The 17,768-nt window shown below is 42.7% G+C and overlaps 1 protein-coding gene across 1 annotated transcript in view; it reads left to right on the top strand.

The window, feature by feature from the left end:
• Nucleotides 1–17,486, top strand: part of MINDY4B (MINDY family member 4B) — a 33,885-nt gene extending 16,399 nt beyond the window's left edge. Inside the window, exons 8-12 of the mRNA XM_028534341.2 lie at nucleotides 2,095–2,165; nucleotides 3,326–3,398; nucleotides 4,183–4,344; nucleotides 14,979–15,159; nucleotides 16,935–17,486. Coding sequence (XP_028390142.1) covers nucleotides 2,095–2,165; nucleotides 3,326–3,398; nucleotides 4,183–4,344; nucleotides 14,979–15,159; nucleotides 16,935–17,077 — 630 coding nt within the window. The 3' untranslated portion in view covers nucleotides 17,078–17,486. The remainder of the gene's footprint in view (nucleotides 1–2,094; nucleotides 2,166–3,325; nucleotides 3,399–4,182; nucleotides 4,345–14,978; nucleotides 15,160–16,934) is intronic.
• The last annotated feature ends 282 nt before the right edge of the window (nucleotides 17,487–17,768 follow it).

Here is a 17,768-nt window from a genome sequence, read left to right as displayed (position 1 = left end):
AGGATCTTTGCCAATGTGATCAAGTTAAGATAATGTCATACTGGATTTAGGCGGGTGCTAATCCCATGACTGGATTAGGAAGGAAACTTGAACATAGACCCAGACACGCAGGGACAACACCATGTGATAATGAAGTCAGAGATGGAGTAATGCAGCTCCCAAACCAAGGGACACCAGAGATTGCCAGTGGCCACTGGAAGCTGGGGAGATCAAAGAAGTGTCCTCCTCCAGGCCTACAGAGAAAGCACGGCCCTGCTCTGACACCTCAATTTAAGACTTCGGCCTTCAGAACCAAGACAGAATAAATTCCTATTGTTTTAAGTCACTCAAATTTCTGATAATTTGTTATAGAAACCCTAGGAAAGCAATATACCTACATCTGCAGTGTTAACCCACACAGTGTTATATTTTTAAAAGTTTGAGTCAGTAACAGTCAAAAACAATCAGAAAATCCCATATGTAAACCTGGATTTTAGCTTTTCCCCCGAAATCATAAAACCTGGCTGCACTCGACCTATAACTTGGCATGTCCTCAACTAACTGACAGCGACTCCCACTAGACAAGTTGAGATAGACTAAAGGATGTTACCTCACTGGTGGAAAGGACACTGTGTGATTAAATTTAAGATTTTGAGATGGGGAGATGATCCTGGCTTTATTCCGGTGGGCTTGATGAATCAGCAAGGTTCTATAAGGAAATGGGATGGTAGGAGAGGAAAAGAAAGAGAAGTGATGCCAAAGCAGAGGAAGAAGAGGCTATGTGATGCGGGATCGTGGGCCAAGGAACAAGGATGGCTTCTAGAAACTGGGAAAGGGAAGGAAACAGAGTCTCCCATAAAGCCTCCAGATGGGACACAGGCTTGCCAGCTGTTTGAGTTGAGTTCAGTGACACCCAGGTTGCGCTTCTAACCTCCAGAAATGTAAAATGATAAATTTGTCTTGTTTTAAGCCCCCCGAGTTTGTGGCAATTTGTTACAGCAACAATGGAAAACTAATGCACACATGTTCTCCAGGTCACCTCAGGCCCCAGCCCTCCCCATTTCTCTTGCTCATGGCCTGCAGTGTATCCATTGGGGTTCCTGTCTGGTTCCTATGGCACCAGAATTTGTCAAGCACTGGCTCCTATGGCACAGGAATTTGTCCTCCTCCCAGGTCACAGATAGCAAAGGGAAAAAATGAATCCATAAAAGGAAGAGCACAGGCATTTTAACCAAAGCCTTCCTGATACAATGCCTCTAAAGGAGAGGCATCAGCCTTGTGCACCTCAAAAGCCAGCCAAGGAGCTTCTTTTCAGCAGGCAGAGTATTGACAAAAAATGAAAATAAGGCCAACTAATGAGGGGCCCTGCATGTTGGTTGGTCAATTTGGATTTGACCCTGGGGATCACAGGGTACCTTCAGGGAGTTCTAAGCAGAAAAGCAACCTGACCAAGAAAAGACAGAAGAGAAGTGCCTTAGGGAAGAGCAGCCACTGGATCTAGCATGTTCCAAGAACCAAGGTAGGAATCATGCTTTATGTCATTTCACTTTTGCACGAAACCTGGAAAAAGGTATTCTGATCTGCAATTGCAGATGAGGAGATTGCAACTCAAGGAAGTTAAATAACTAGGGGTTAATAAGTGGCAGGACTTGTTCTGAACCCAGGTCTGAATAACTCTGAGCTATTTCTGTAAAGCCTTTCTGCTCCCCAGAGTTTCATGGGGAACCAGAGGCCTGCACTGACTGAGAAGAAGCTGGGAAAGGGCACCAGCCAAGAGAAGCGCAGAGAGCCGGGCTAGGATGGACAGTGGGAAAATGTAAAGGAAAGATATGCTACATCTTAGCCATGATTTGAAGAGAATGACAGGACAGAAGTGGAGGGGAAAAAAGATAGGTTGAAAACGAAAAGAATGAAGGAGCCATTGGTAGGCATGAGGCAAGGAAGGAGAATGCATGTGAGAGTGAAGATGGATCTGGGAAGCAGGGAGAGCTCCAGCTGTCCTCAAGCACTTGGAAAATAAAACTCTCCAGCTGTACATCCTTGAGCCCGTGCCCTCAGATATACATAGCTGCATTGCTTGTAGGCAAATGTGCTTTTCTTTTGTTTTCCAAACAGTTCAGTGGAGAAGGGAGCCGTGGGGTCATCCTGTTTCTTTACAGCCTGGTCTTCTCTAGAACTTTCGAAAGGTAAAGTCTACAAATATTTGCACAGGTATTTCCTATAGCTCTAGGATCACATAAGCTGTGTACTCTTGTGTTGGAAAATATTTGTATGCCTTCTTGGAAATACAAGTGCAATTTTTTTCTGGTAGATACTCTTCTGTTGATATGTCCTTTTCTGTAGTTAGTCTGGGTAAGTAGATGTTATTGAGAAAGTTTGAATCTGCTTTTCTGGTATAGTAATAGGTTTCTTCTTTTTGTGATTATAAATATTGGCCACCAACAAAGATTATTTGTACAGTATTCCTGAAACTTCTCTTTTATATACTGCCATCACATTTTTGTGGTCTATATCATTATTTACTTCAGTTTTATTTAAGTCAACACACATTTGAATATCAACTTCTTTCTAAACGTCATTATCCTTTAAATCATGTATTTGCTGTATTAAAGAAAATATGTGTTAAGCACATAACTCTAAAAGTTTTTAAATGCGCATATCTGTACCATCCAAAATCATACCCTACTTTGGAAAACACTGCCCTGAATTATGCCTGATGCCTCCAGATCACTCACCATGCTTGACCCAAGTCTTTAGAACTTATTTACAGAGGAAGAACTTGACCTCTAGTTTTGTGAATAGATTCTTTCAAGAACACATATAGCTCTCATTCCAGCACTTAGAACCTCCCTCTGGGTGACAGCAGGAGCCATGTGGCACCTTGACTTTAACATTGTCCAGGGTAGAAACCCGACCCCTGCTCTCTGATGAAACAATAGAGGCTCCCCTTCTGTAGCCAAGAAATGGACTTAATGCCCAAGCTGGTGTTTTCCACTTGAAGAGTCTGTTCAATTCTGCCTTGTGCCAGCACTCTCTGGAGTGGTCATGTGTCACCACCCTCAGCAAAGCATCCCTGGTCCCTGAGCGGTTTCTCTACTGAGCCCAGCACCAGAACACATGCACAAGCCTCCCAACATGTGAGGTCTGTAGCCTCTCTCTTCACCCTCACCGCTTACCACTGGCTTCTCCCACCTGCACACATCGCTTGTCCTATGGGGTTGGGGGCAGTGAGTAGGTGAGCCTCCGGGACCGCTGCTTTGGGTTGGGAGTGGAGGGAGGAGCAGCCGCATGTTCTCAGTGGAGTCCTCCCCTCTGACCAAATGCTGATGGCTCCCCCATCCTGTAGGCTTCAGAAGGACCTAGACGTCTCCACTGTTCACCTGTTACAACCAAGTGCTGGAGGCTTCCTATGCAGGCAGGTAGGTTGGAAGACTTTGACTTTCTGCTGTCTGAATTAGGCTTTTTTTTTTTTTTCCAACAAAGCATAGTCTCTCTTAAGTGAAGAGATATCAAGTTGTCTCTGAAAAACTAAGATGCTACTCTGAGTTTGTTATCAGACTCTACCTTCCAATTTCCATTACAGTCCTTTCTGGCTTATCTCTGAGACCCCCTACACCGCTGAGACTCTAGAAACACTAGAAAACACCTTGCCATGACCCACCAGAAATCCCTAATAACTGAAAGAAAGCTACTATAAAAATATCATAACTTCAAGCTTCTTCTGTCATAAGTATGAAAACCAAAGTTCAAAAGAAATGTAAAGGGAGGACGAGCAGTAGCATCCGAGCGGAGTATTGGGAAGTTACCGGGTATGGCTCAGGAAAAAAAGTCAATAAACTATTGCTTCAACCCTAGCAATTGTTCATGACATATGTTTTTCTAGAATTATATGTTGTATTATTTCATTCTTTTTAGTAAAATGGTAATTTTTAAATTATCATTAGGAAAAAAAGAAATTATGTCCTTCGGTCATTGCGACATAAGATGTAAATATTTGTAAAATATCAAGGTGGGAAGAGATAATGGGGGGAAAGGGGAAGGGTTTTCAGGAACATCTATAAAGGACACATGAACAAAACCAAACGGGGGTAGGACTGAGGGTGGGAGGTAGGGATGGCTGGGGTAGGGGGATAGACAGCTATACTTGAACAACAATTAAAAAAATTAAAAAGTAAAAAAATACTGGTAACATATGTCATCTAGGCAGTTCTGAACATGATTTTAACTGGAAGAGCAAGTCCACACGTCTTTAATGGCTGTCAAAATGGAAAGTCTCAAGAAATATTACATGGAGTCCTGACCCGCAGTGACGTCGGCTATTTGCGATGGGGCAAGGACACCTCAGAGGATGACAGGCTTTCCCAGGTGAGTGTGTCCTGATTCTGAGCCACACAACCAGAGTGCCAGTGCTTTCACATTTTTTAAGTCTCTATATTAAAGCAGTTCAAATCTGAGCTTACCTTTAGTACTTTCCTGCATACCTCCCACTACATACACACACGCACACACAGACTTCAGGGGCTAAACAAATATCTAACTCTACTTGCTTCATATTTTATGTATTCTATGTATATAGAGTATAGGTAATATAAGTAATATGCAAATAACTAAAAACAAACCTGAAGTATACAGATTAAAGGGAAGTCCCCTTGCATTCCCACTTGGGCACAGCCCCTTCTCAGAAGTCAGTACTGCTCATAGCTAATGGATAGCTTCCCAATCCTTTATTTATGCAAATAAACTCATATATTCCATCTATTGCTCAGAGCCTTAAAAATACCACTGGGGTTAAAAGGGGGGCCCACTTGATTTTTTAAATTTTATTTTTCAGTTATATTTGACATTCAGTATTATTTTATATTAGTTTCAGGGGCACAGCCCAGTGAGAGGGGCCCACTTGTGAAACTCCCCTCCAAAACTTTCCAGCTCAGGTGATTTACAACCTATGACAACCAGAAAATAGAATGTACTGGTGAAAAGCACAACCAGAGAACTAAGTAAGATGAGATTCTTCAAAAACAAACAGGAGAGAGAGTGAGGATGCAAATACACTCATCCCAAACCATAAATCAAAGATATTTCTGTGCTATTTTCACAAAAATTTTCCTCCTAAAACCCAGGGAAGGCAAGGCAGATTCTGTGAAAAGCAACTAACTCTCTGGAGTGGCCTTGAAACCAGCTGGGACGTAATCCAGTACAATGGTGACACAAATCTCCAGGCCTCACAGTCCCCAGCCTCTCCCAACCACTGCACAAAATGAGGTCCCTGATGCTCTGTGGCTGTCCTGTCCTTCACGTTCCTTGTCCCAGCTTAAAATCCCTTTTCTCTGTGCAGGCCTACGTATTTGACAAGGTCCTTCTATGTCCATAGCATCATCCATTCTTGCCCCTCCTGTTGGCTCCAGCTACAGGTTACATGAAATCAGCATCTCACAACACATGCAAACCATGTGTCTGATGGCATCAGAAGAGTAGTGTGTGACTATAGCAGAATTAGTATGTTTTGTATACAAATGTGTTTTAAACACTCATTTATTATTCCTCGAGTTTGAAATCTAGGTCCATCATAGAAAAATAAGAAGTGACAGATAAGCTAAAAATAAAAAAGATGAACCCAATCCCATAATTCAGGGGACAATCCTTTCAATAATTCCCTCCTTTCTTTTTCTTTCTAATATAAATATGTTCTACTCTACTCTTCTGAAACTTGCCTTTCTCATTTAACACAAATATCTTTCTATGTCAGTAAATGTATATCCTTCATCATATTTAATGGATGCAAAGAATTTCACTGTGTGAATGTGAAGGACCATACTTTAAATATATCCAGGACAGAGACTGGATTTGTTATTGATATTATCATAAATCTCCTAATCACTTATTCCAGATATTTGGGAATTCATCTTAGAATTTGTTATATAAATAACAACTAGGAAAACTAAGCTAGAATAGGAACTTATAGATTTTATTTTACATATCTCTCTTTTCTTTCAACTATGCATGGTCCCTTGATGTCCACTATCAAGGACTCTGTGCCTGTCAGAGCCCAGTACTATGCTGAGACTCAGTGTGGAGAAAAATGGCAGAAAGCACTAGGGGCGAGTTTCAAGGAGGGACAGCACAAAACCCTCAGTAATAATTTTAGTGCATTGTCTATTATTATAAAGCTCTTTTGCAATATTATTTGCCTACATCCTCATTACAAACCACAAAGATTTAAAGTAGTCATATTTCAGTCAGTTGAGTCAGTAATTCACAAGCTTTGTCATATCTCCACACTGCCTCTGCTATTATTTGCTTAATATTTTTCTTTAAATCAACTCACTCTTAAAATAAGAATCCAACCTTTTCTGTAGCAGTAATACAAGCCACTGATTTGATGTGCTATTTTTCCATGATACCTATTTAAATAAACAAACATATTTTGTTTTAAAAGTTCACCCCTTGTGCCAGTGACTTCATGCCCCATACCACCAGTGGGCACTTGCACCACACTTTGGAAACCTGGTATAAAATGAGGAAGCTCTTGTGGTGCAGCCCTGGCCTAGAAACCAGGAGACTCTGTGGAGGCCTTGCCCTGCCACTCACAGGGGTGTGGCTTGGGCCAGTAACCTCCTCTCTGAGCCCATTTCCTCATCTGCAGACTAGTGTCCTAACACCTGTCCTGCTACCCCAGGACTGATGTGAAGAGCAAATAAGTCATGAAAGCTGAGGCCTATTGGAAAGCAGAAATGACCTACACACATGTAAGATGTTATAACAGAAGACAAAGAATAAGAATACAGTGCTTTATTCAGCCATGTTCATTCAGTATCTACTAATTGCAAGGCTCTGTGTCTGATACAGAGGTGAGGCATACATGGGCCAACATATACACACACTGATTGCTACAGGAAGAATACAGGCAATAAATGTTACAGTCACTCTGGTAGGCTACTTGGAAGTTTCTCATAAAACTAAACATATTCTTAACACACAATCCCACAATTGCTCTCCTTGGTATTTACCCAAAGGATATGAAAATTTATATTCACACAAAAACCTGCATGTGGATGTTTATAGCAACTTTACTCATAATTGTCAAAACTTGGAAGCAACCAAGTTGTCTTTTGTAGGTGAATAGATAAATAAACTATGGTACATCAATGGAATGTTATTTATTCAATGGAATATTATTTACAATAGTTCAATGGAACATTATTCAGTGCTATAAAGCAATGAGCCCTTGCCCTGGCCAGTGTGGCTCACTCAGTTGGAGTGTCATCCCATAAACCGAAGGGTTGTGGGTTCAATTGCTGGTTGGGGTGCATGCCTGCATTGTGGGTCTGGTCCCCAGTCGGGGCGCATACAGGAGGCCACCAACAGATGTTTCTTTCTCGCAGGGGTGTTTCTCTCCCTCCCTTCCCTCCTCAAGCATGTTCTTGGGTGAGGATAAAAAATAAAATGAAATTAAAAAAACAAATGAACTATCAAGCTGTGCAAACACATGAAGGAAACTTAACTGCATATTCCTAAGTGGAAGAAGCCAATCTGAAATGGCTACATCCCCTCCAGAGTGGCTGCACCATTTGCATTCCCACCAGCAGTGGATGAGAGTTCCTGTTGCTCCACATCTTCACTAGCATCTGGTGATGTCTATGTTATAGATTCTAGTCATTCTAATAGGCGTGTACTGGCATTTCATTGCTGTTTCATTTGCATTTCCCTGGTGATATATGATGTGGAACATCTTTGCATATGCTTATTTGCATCTACATATCTTCTTTGGCAAGGTGTCTATTAAAGTCCTGGGCCCACTTGGAGAGCCTTTTAAACTATCAATGGTCAGATCCTCCCCCAGAACAGTATCAGCTTCATGTGTAGGGTCTGTGCAGCCGCAAAGGGCCCTGCACTTAGAAGGCCCAACACTGGGTTTAATGCTCTGCTGCTACCATCTTTAAATTCTTAATACTTTCTGAACAAGGCCTCTGCATTTTCATTTTGCACTGCCTCCACAAACTGTATGGCTGATCCTACAATGATCCTGTGTTATTCGGTTTGGGGAGAACCTTGGCATCAGAACTCTTTAAAGCCTAGAGGTGACTTTAATGTACCACCAAGGTTAGAATCCTCTGTTCTAGAGTAGGGAGGCTCAACCTTGGCACGTCTGATGATTTAGACCAGATGATTCCTTGTGGTGGGGCTGTTCTGTGCATTGTGGGATGTTTAGCCACACCCCTGGCCTCTGCACACTGCATGCCAGGAGCACCACCGCCCAGTGTGATGTCTGAAAATGTCTCTGGACACTACCAAATGTTCCCTGGGGAACAAAACAGCCCCAGGTGAACCACTTCTCTAAAGAGAGAGGAAAAAGCCCTGTCTGGTGTGGCTCCCTGGGTTGGGCTTCCTCCCACGAACTGAAAGTTCGCCATTTCGATTCTCGGTCAGGACACGTGCCTGGGTTGTGGGCCTGGTTCCCGGCTGGGGCATGTGACAGGCAGTGACTCGATGCTCCTCTCTCTCCCCCTCCCTTCCTCTCCCTCTGAAAATAAATACATAAAATCCTTTTTTTAAAAAAAAAGGAAGAGGAAAAATTCTCTTTAAGTTTAGATCATTAAATCCATGGCAAGTAGAATTGGAAAACTAGCTATTTCAACTGACATTACAAAAAAAAGAATATTTTCTTTTAATCAGTATCAGAAAGGTTGACAGCTTTCTGTTCCCATTTAACATTCTCAAGGCTCAGGGGATAAGTTTCAGACCTTATCTTAAATTAAAATTAAACAGGTGTTTGCTAAATAGCTGAGAAAAGTGGCTGTGTTAAGAACATGCCACCAAAGGGGAGAGGGAGGGAGGAAGGGAGGGATGGAGAGAGAGAGAGAGAGAGACTCAAAGAGTCAAGAATTTATAGGCATTCAGGGCTACCATTTTCTCAGGACCACATTTCTTTCTAGACAAGTCAGCTCAGACCAATGGGGACATTAAATCATACTCTAACAAAAATTATCTCAGATCTTGAAATATTCTCCAGGACCTTAATATTTGCCACAACATTAAAATCAGTGAAGAGGCTGAGGCACAGATGAAAAATAAGAGCTTTCCTGCTGGGAAGAGGGCAAAACATATGAGACGACAGGGCCACCACCACAGGCTTGCCCAGGGATTTAAAGTGGGCACCGGACGGAAACTGTTCAGTCTAGCTTTGAAATCTACATAGAAATCAAATCTACAATGCTTCCATCTTTCTGAAAAGTGACTAATGTGGCTTTTCATCGTTCCTTTCCAGACTCAGGGTTGTCTCCCCAGGGAGGCTCCTGTGAATCGTGGCCTCAGTGAAAATTGCCTGAAATGGTACACTAATGGCTTGAAGCCCTGAGGATGTTGATTAAGTTGTCTCTGTCAGGTTGTCGAAGTTTGGTTTCAGAACAAATGTATTAAAGAGCAAATACAGGCTGGCAGTTAGTTTTCTGACTTGAACTGCTGAGACATGAATACATTGGACATATACTTGTATACATATAGGGATTATTTTATCTCAAGGTGCTTTTTTATTCTTTGTGGATCAGCTCCACATTATTTTAAGATAAAAGTAATATACAACTCATTTCTATCATTAAAATAACTATACATACACTAATTTTATATGTATAACAATTTTATATTTTTTTACCATCCTTGAAAATGGTAATTAAAGAAAGTGCAGCAGGTCCTCCAAAAGTGGCATTTCATTTGGTGTGTTTAGTTACAGCATTGATGAGGTGCCACTGGAATTGAACTCTTGTTTATCTCAACTCGTCGACACTAAAATTGTCAAATTTTATCATACATCGTTTTGCTTCAGGTCTCAGAGCCTATCACAGCACTACATGAGGACTTACTGTGTATATGAAGCTTGATTATTACCTGCTGTGCCAGCATGCCCTGTGGCATGCCGGGGTCTCTCTGAGCCACTTGCAATGATACCTTAGTTCATTTAATCCTCACTTCCACTCAAAGTGGTAATCACTGTTAGTTTAAGTCCAGTTGTCTGGTCATTCATTTACAGATGAGAAACTCCAGGCTGAGAAAGGTATAGGAACTTGCCCATGGCCACTCTAAGTAAGGGTCAGAGCCAGGGCTGTGAGCCCAGATCTGCTGACACCCAAAGCCCACATTCCGCTCACGCTGCCACGCTGACTGTCATCATCGTCTTCACTTGTCTTCTGACAAAGTGGCAAACACAAAATGCTCACTCTGGGAATGACACTCTGAGTGCTCTTATAATCTATCACATCTATATCTTTATACATAGATGCCGACTCGTATTACATAACCTGTAATGTCCACTCTAGATGCGTCGATGTTGGGCTGTAACATTTGGGTGGTGATAAAATCACGGCTAGGTTTTAGAGTGGATGATAATTGTGCTGAACAAGCTAGAACCTGATCCGCTGACTTCCAGGTTAAAGCACTTGTGAGTCTGAGTGGCTGAGGCCTGCAGGTTCTTGGGGCACACACTATGGAAGCAGGGGCGTCCAACCCGTGGCCTGCAAGCCACATGCGGCCCAGGATGGCCATAAATGCAGCCCAACACAAAATCATAAATTTACTTAAAACATTTTTTTGCTATCAGTTTTTGTTAGTATTTATGTATTTAATGTGTGGCCCAAGACAACTCTTCTTCCAGTGTGGCCCAGAGACGCCATAGGGTGAACACCCCAGAAGGTGTCTTGCCCCATTCACCTGCTCGTGCAGCAGACTGCACCTGTGAGCTGTAAGCTGGGAGAGCAAGCTCAGTGGCACTCAGCGGCGTACTGGCCTGAAGGCCATCAGACGGCAGTGTATCCAGGAGTCTAACATTTCTCAACATTCCATCACAGAACTGAAACACCATACAGAGCAGAATTTCACTTGGGAAAGAACTGGGCGTGATTCTAGAACAGTGCTCTAAGTACCACTGGATTGAAGACCCCACAATCACTCCCCTTCCTTTCTGCTTGGAGACAGGCTGACCCCATACAGGAACCATAAATCTGCCAGCTGGGCATAGAAGTGTTTTATGGGTATTTAGGGGCTCCTGCTTAGGATAGGTGCTATAAATTCAAAGAGTAAATGTATGCACTGATAATAAAAACCTAATATAAGGAAAGTTTCTGAGTTCAAAAGAAAACCAACATGCTGCCTGACAGATTCTGCTGAGGTGCAACCCATCTATAATACTGTGTCTGTCTCCCCGGAGCGAATCTCTTCTTTCTCTGTGACAAAATTGCAGAGACAGCAAAAACAAATGGCTTTCAGCCCCAATGTCACAGCCCAGTGGGTGAGGTTTCTTTTAAAAATGCAGTTCTCATTAGAAGACACAGAAAACCCCCCAGAGCCGAGCAGACTGATGGTGCCCACGGAACACAGCCAGCTACCCACAGGACGGGGCACTATTTGGAAGCCTCCCATCACTTCTCTATTTGAAGGTACAGGTTTGAGTGTGAGGTTCCAATACCTAAGTGAGAACATAAAGCAGTTTGAGTCTAACACCATCTGGAAAGCCTTAGGAGGTTCACATTATCTTTGCATCTGCCACTGAGAAGAAAAATCAACTCTGATTTTTAGAAGGGGCTGAAGCCATTTAGGTCAGCTGGAATGATGGCCCCAGACACCCTGGCAGAGCACAGCGCCATCCCTGTGGTACTCTCTTTCCTCTTCACATTTTTCCTTTAAAGAGACAGATGAAAATCCAACCATAAAAGTACCAAATGGAGCCGCACCCATGGAGTCTGCCCCTGAGTCACTGAGGAAGTGTCCCGCAAACACGACAACATGCCTGCAAGAGTGCTCACAGAAGCTACATCAACTTGGTGTTCCAGGTGGCAGAGCTGAGAGCCAGACCAGTAACAGTTCTGCGCACGAATCATCCCCAGGAATCAGCAAAGAAAGCACAAGGTTTCCAACCTCCTTCTCCTGTTCACATTACCAGACTGGGGCCTTTGGACTTACAATATCAAGCTTGTTATGCAAAGGCACATTCTAGGTAGCATGGAAAAAGAATCTCGTGGACTCAGATCCTGCCCTCTCATGTTAGAATTTGCCCATCCCTTTTCCTGTCCTTATAGTTTAAATGATACATGCTATGAAAGGCTCCGTTGCTGCATAGAATGCTGAACCTATCAGGCTTATTGCACAATGAGTGAACTTAAGAAGAAAGGTATTTTATTTATAGTACCACTGTATCACAATTTAATTTCCTTTTTACCATAGCAACATGAGGCAGCATGCACAAATTCTGCATTGGTGGAATCTCACCAATAAAACATATTTAGAATCCTGCTTTGTGGGGGGAGGGGGTAGCTGATAAACTGCCTAAACACAACACAAATTCTAAACTGAAAATCCCAGCCAGATTATGTGGTCTGTCAAGAAAAAAGGGGGTGGAATATTTGGCTGGATTCAACTGGGGGTGCTTTGCTGCATTCTTGCGGGACTCACTTTAAGCCAGGTAGGTGTGTGCTCAGCTGCACTCACAGAGCTCGCGTCTTTGAGTTAATACCCAAACTACCATGACAGTTATGAGTGACATTTTCTTTTTCACCAGAATATCCCAAGGCAAGTGAGGCTCTGCCTGCTCAGTGTGGTCACTCTGTATGGTCACTCTGTGTGGTCCCTGTATGGTGACTCTGGGGGTTGAAGTTTGTTGTATTTATAACTATACAGTTGGCCTTTGAACAACATGGGTCTGAACTCCATGGTTCACAACTGCATGGATAATTTTCAGTAAATATCTATACTATTTTTGATCTGCAGTTGGGATTCTGGATGTGGGAGGCCTACTGTCTGCATTGATCTACACCATTTTATACAGGGAACTTACCTTCAGCAAATTCTGGTGCCCGTGGAGGTCCTGGGACGCATCCCCTGCTGATATATCAAGGGACAATTTAAGTTCTGTGGGAGTCAAAGGATTTTCAGCTGCCCAGGGGATCAGTGCCTAATCTCCCACCCCATGTTGTTCCAGAGTCAACTGTCCTTCATTTTCCTCCTCTAATAAAATCCTAAATAGCTTCTTGAGTCCAGGAAAGGAAACCCTTGCTTTGTTACATAAAGTAACACTAGTGTGGTGTCAGCACCTTGCAGAGTATGTTATCTGAGCGCAGGTTAAAGTTTGCCTACATTACAAAGATTCTGTGAAACAGTATCGTATGGGTCTATATTCTGTTACATCAACCAGACATACTTTACAGGAACACTCATGGGCTTAATGGCAGCAAGAATATCTGTCTAAAGTTCAAAAGGAGTGACATCTTATTATGAACAGCCATCGATTTCCTAATTAGTTTATCCAAGTTTACCAACCCATTAACTCTAAGTCCTGTGGATCATATTTTGATGACATGTAACCTCAGTACAGAAGGTGCATGGCAAGAAGGCTTAAAAAGGAAAGTGCTAATATAACTAATGAATGTCTGCGATCTTATTTGCAAGCTGGGGATGGATTCTGGGAGGTAAACACATATGGCTGCTTCAATGACACATCCTCAGTGTTTTATTTCCAGTGCGGCCAGTGGGCGGCTTGCCTCACCTTTGATATGCGAGATGCTCATGCCATATGCAGCCCAAAGGGGTCACCTGGAGTGTGAGGAGATGTGCAGATCCTGTGTCCGCTATGATCAAGTCCAGATTAGGGTACTAGGCTTGCTCCTCCTTTAAAACTAGCAACTAAAATTGGGGTCGCTTCTTTCAAATACAATAATATAATTTTTCTGTGTTAGTGAAAAGTGAAACGCTTAAAGGCCAAAAAGCATCTCTGACTCACCCACTCATCCATAACAGAAGGGTTTAAAGAAAAACAAAGAGAGTTGGATAGAATTATTGAGAAATCAAATACCAAGTTATTCTTCTTTAAAGCTGTGTTTACAAAACACTTGATCATTATTCAAAGCTGGATTTTGCATAAATAGAGCTTGTTCCTGAACACACAGCACAGCTCTGAGGACTGAGGGGAAAAGAGACAGAATCGGATCCCACTGTGACCGGAAGCCACACCAGGGCAGAGGGTCCAGTTGCTGTTCCTGGCATCACGTGGACATGATGGGTTTTTCCCTGTAGCTTATGTTATCGAAGTAGGAAAAAAAAATTTTAATGTTAATGAATTTTAATAGCAATCTTTTTAAAAATATGTGCTTCCTTGCACATTTAAACAAAACGGTAGTGATCGTTAATAGAAACGCACTATCACATAGTGACCCCCTTGGGGGCTACAGCAGTGTGTGTGCACTCTTTACTCCGGGGCTCCAGAGTGGCGCCTTTGTGACTCTGACCCACCAGCTACAAGAATGCAAGGCTGAATTGACCATTATCTCGTAAGAACAGATAACAATCTGGTTATAGCTGTAAACTTACTGTATGTAATAGTAAACAAGCACGTTTGGCTGTAAATACATTTTCACAACTGATCTACAAGTTAACATACATATATGTGTATATATGTGTGAGTGTGTGTGTGTGTGTGTTTTCACCTCATTTCCCAGAAGCTTTTTTTCTATATTCAAAATACCCTATATTTCTGTAACCTAAATGATCTTTTCCCCATATTCTGAATGGTTAGCTGATAGAAGTCTGGCCACCTGCTGAATGTATCCTGTCCGGTCTTGGGAATAGGAACCTTTACACTAGTTAATCACAAAGAAACTTGGAGTTCTCTTATTCCATCCTTCCATTTATATTCCAATTTATCTATGTGTTCTCTATCTCACTTCAAACCCAAACTGAGCTGTTTTTACCTCCTCCATGAGGCTACTCTCAAAAACAATTTTTAAATAAATTCCATTACAAGAAAAATTGACAGTGTCACTACCAGAACACACCATTCATAAATGTAAATTCGTTCACAAAGTTTCATTTCCAGTCTCCCTTCGCACCCAGGGCCGGGCACAGCTGCCAGTGCACTGAGCTGTCTCAGAGCTGCTTTTGAGCATGACAATGTATCCGCATTACCCATAAAGTCAGCAAAATCTCTGTATATTCATCTGCATTTACTTCTCCCCTTCCAGGTGGGCAGCAGGCTGAAGAGTCCCAAATTACCGATTTGGCTGTGCGACATCAATGGAAATTGCAGTGTCCTTTTCAGCACAAACAGGCAGCTCTTATCAGACTGGAAAATGGAGCGGCTCTTTGATCTGTACTTTTACAGTGGGCAGCCTTCACAGAAAAAGCCTGCCCGTCTTACCGTAGGTGAGCATTTCCGACTCCGCATGCTGTGCGCTTTAATGTGCTCAAAGAGACATTTAACAGCTGTGTGGATATCTGTGCTAGGTCTGCAGGGAAATGCTCAGGTTGATTTCTGAAATGAAACCCACCTGTGAGCCCTATGGGCCCCAAGCCCAGCACTGTAACCTGGGGGTTCTAAGCCTGCTGTAAATAAGAGCAGGAGTTAGAAGTAGCTCAAGGAACCAATAACTTCCAGGTTAAAGAAAAAACAAAAGGTGCAGTCAAATTTCCAAAAAGCCTTCTCCAGAGTCTTTTATCTTTGAGCACGTGGTATTTAAAACCTGAGGAAAGAACCAGAAAAAAACAAATGGCTTGGGAAGAAGGGTTCCAGTTGGTCAATTCTATCTCACAACCGAACATCAGATGATCATCCAGTGACATGAGGAACCGAATGATGGTGCATTTCTGTTCAGATTAGTTCAAAGAGCCTTTAGGAGAGCCTACCAAGTGCCAGGCACTGTGCTAAACTCTAGGAAAGCCAACTAAACTCAGGCATGGTCCCACAAATATTAAATATTCGGAGGTTCTAGTCCAACGGGAGAAGCAGACAACCACACAGGTCATTTCATTCCATCTCAATCACAAATTTAAACTTGTGAGGAAAAGAGGCTAACCTTAACATGTCTTTAAACACTGACCCTTCAGACAAGGGAGCAGAAGGGATGAGAGGGCGAGTCTGTGTGCCGTAGCTCGGCCTCACATGGAGGCTTGTTGGTTTGATCTCTGGGTCCTTGTGCTGACATCATCGGCCTGTTCATTATCATGGCCAAAGCTGAAAAAGTATCTTAGTGACTGATTTGTCTGTACAGATCCTAATTCTTTTTCTTTAATTATGGGAAATATATATTAGCCCATTTAATTTAGTGGGACATTGGCAACATGTTCATTGAAATATATTATCATTTCTACTTTACTGTCCTCTTTGACAAAAGTATGATTTTCTTTTTATCCCCACCTGAGGACATGCTTATTGGTTTTAAAGAGAGGGAGTGAGGCAATCAGTTGGTTGCCTCCCATACATTCTGACCAGGGACCTGGCCCCCAACCTAGGCATGTGCCTTGACCAGGTATTGAACCTACAACCTTTTGGTTTACAGAACAATGGCAGCTCCTACCATCTGAGCTGCACTGTCCACTGCAATGGCTCTGTGCACTGGCAGAGAAAAGCATCATTTTTTTTTATTAGCTTACATGCACCACAAGCATTCTGTCCCGGACACTGTGTTAAACGTTTTGCATACTTTATCTCATTAAATTCTCCCAGTAGTTATATGAGGTAGATGCTATGATATCTATTTTTACATAGAGGAAACTGAGATTGCCAACAGTTACTAACTGAAGAAATGATGCTGAGAAATGTTCAACACCTTCTCAAATGTTGTGTGAAACAGATCTGGGCCTTGAACCCAGCTCTTAATTACCTTACTAGAATATCTTGCTCTTCACCCCATAATGCAAGTGTACCCATAAAAACATTGAGAGCTGATAGTTCTCCCCTTTTCCTGACAACATCCAGCGACCTGTACCTGCCTGTGTGTGTTAGATCATGGTGTTGCCACATGCACTGCAAGACTTATCAAAATTCATGTTCCAAAATACATCCCCCCTGCCTAACTAGTTCTAGGAACACACTTGCTGAGCCCAGCTCCTGCCCACCCATCCTGTTTGTCTTCCTTCCTGGCTTCCTCTGGAAGGGTGTACATAGGCTGAGGTCTAAATGCCGGCTGTTCCTCCCTCAGATACTCACTCCCATCCCTGGGAAAGGGACCAAGGTGAGAACGAACATGGACCAGGAAGACGGTTTTCTCCAGTGGAGATGGCAATCAGAACCAAATGGAGAGAGGCCACCATCAACTGGAAAGGAGCTGTTCCCTTTTTCTAAAGAGAAAGCCATGATGTGCAGTGAAGTGTCAGAACTGCTAGGATAGAAAGATTAATTTGAGGGGACGTTATTTCACATCTACATTACCCACAGAAAACCCCCACTAGCATTCTTTGGGAGGCGTCTGTGTTAGGTCCTCTGCAGTTGCTTTCAGAGTTGGAGGAGGAACAGTGGTCCCTAAAGCAGGGTCTGCAAGGTGTATCCTCCATATCACAGGTGACAAACACAAGGCCCTCGGGTTGAATCTGGCCCTCCACCTTTTTTTATCCGGCCCCTTGTTTCTATCCAGTGGCAGTGCTGAGCTCTTTGTCCCTAGGTAAGGAGTAGTTACATTTATACAGTCCTAAAATTACATTCCGCCCTTTGAAGTCAACCATGAGGCTGATGTAACCCCCAGTGAAAATGAGTTTGACACTCCTGCTCTATAACCACGTATACCAGCTCTTTCATTCACTCAAACAAGAAAATGAAGTCTCTTTCCTGCATGTTATTTCAAAATTAGTCCTTTTTTGATATAGTTCTCCCTGAGGACTACAGATGCAGGCAGCTAGCTTTCTTTTCAGATGAAGTCATTGGCAATGCATCATCAGATTTTTAGCTATGGCAAGAACTCAAGCCTTCTCAAAGACTTCCTGGTGTGGACAGCATTCCTTTCCAAGGTCACATTTCATGTTCCCACATTAGCAAGTTC

This window comes from Phyllostomus discolor, chromosome 2, assembly GCF_004126475.2.
Source record: "Phyllostomus discolor isolate MPI-MPIP mPhyDis1 chromosome 2, mPhyDis1.pri.v3, whole genome shotgun sequence".
Taxonomy (NCBI): domain Eukaryota; kingdom Metazoa; phylum Chordata; class Mammalia; order Chiroptera; family Phyllostomidae; genus Phyllostomus; species Phyllostomus discolor.
This window is presented reverse-complemented; position numbering and strand designations above follow the sequence as displayed.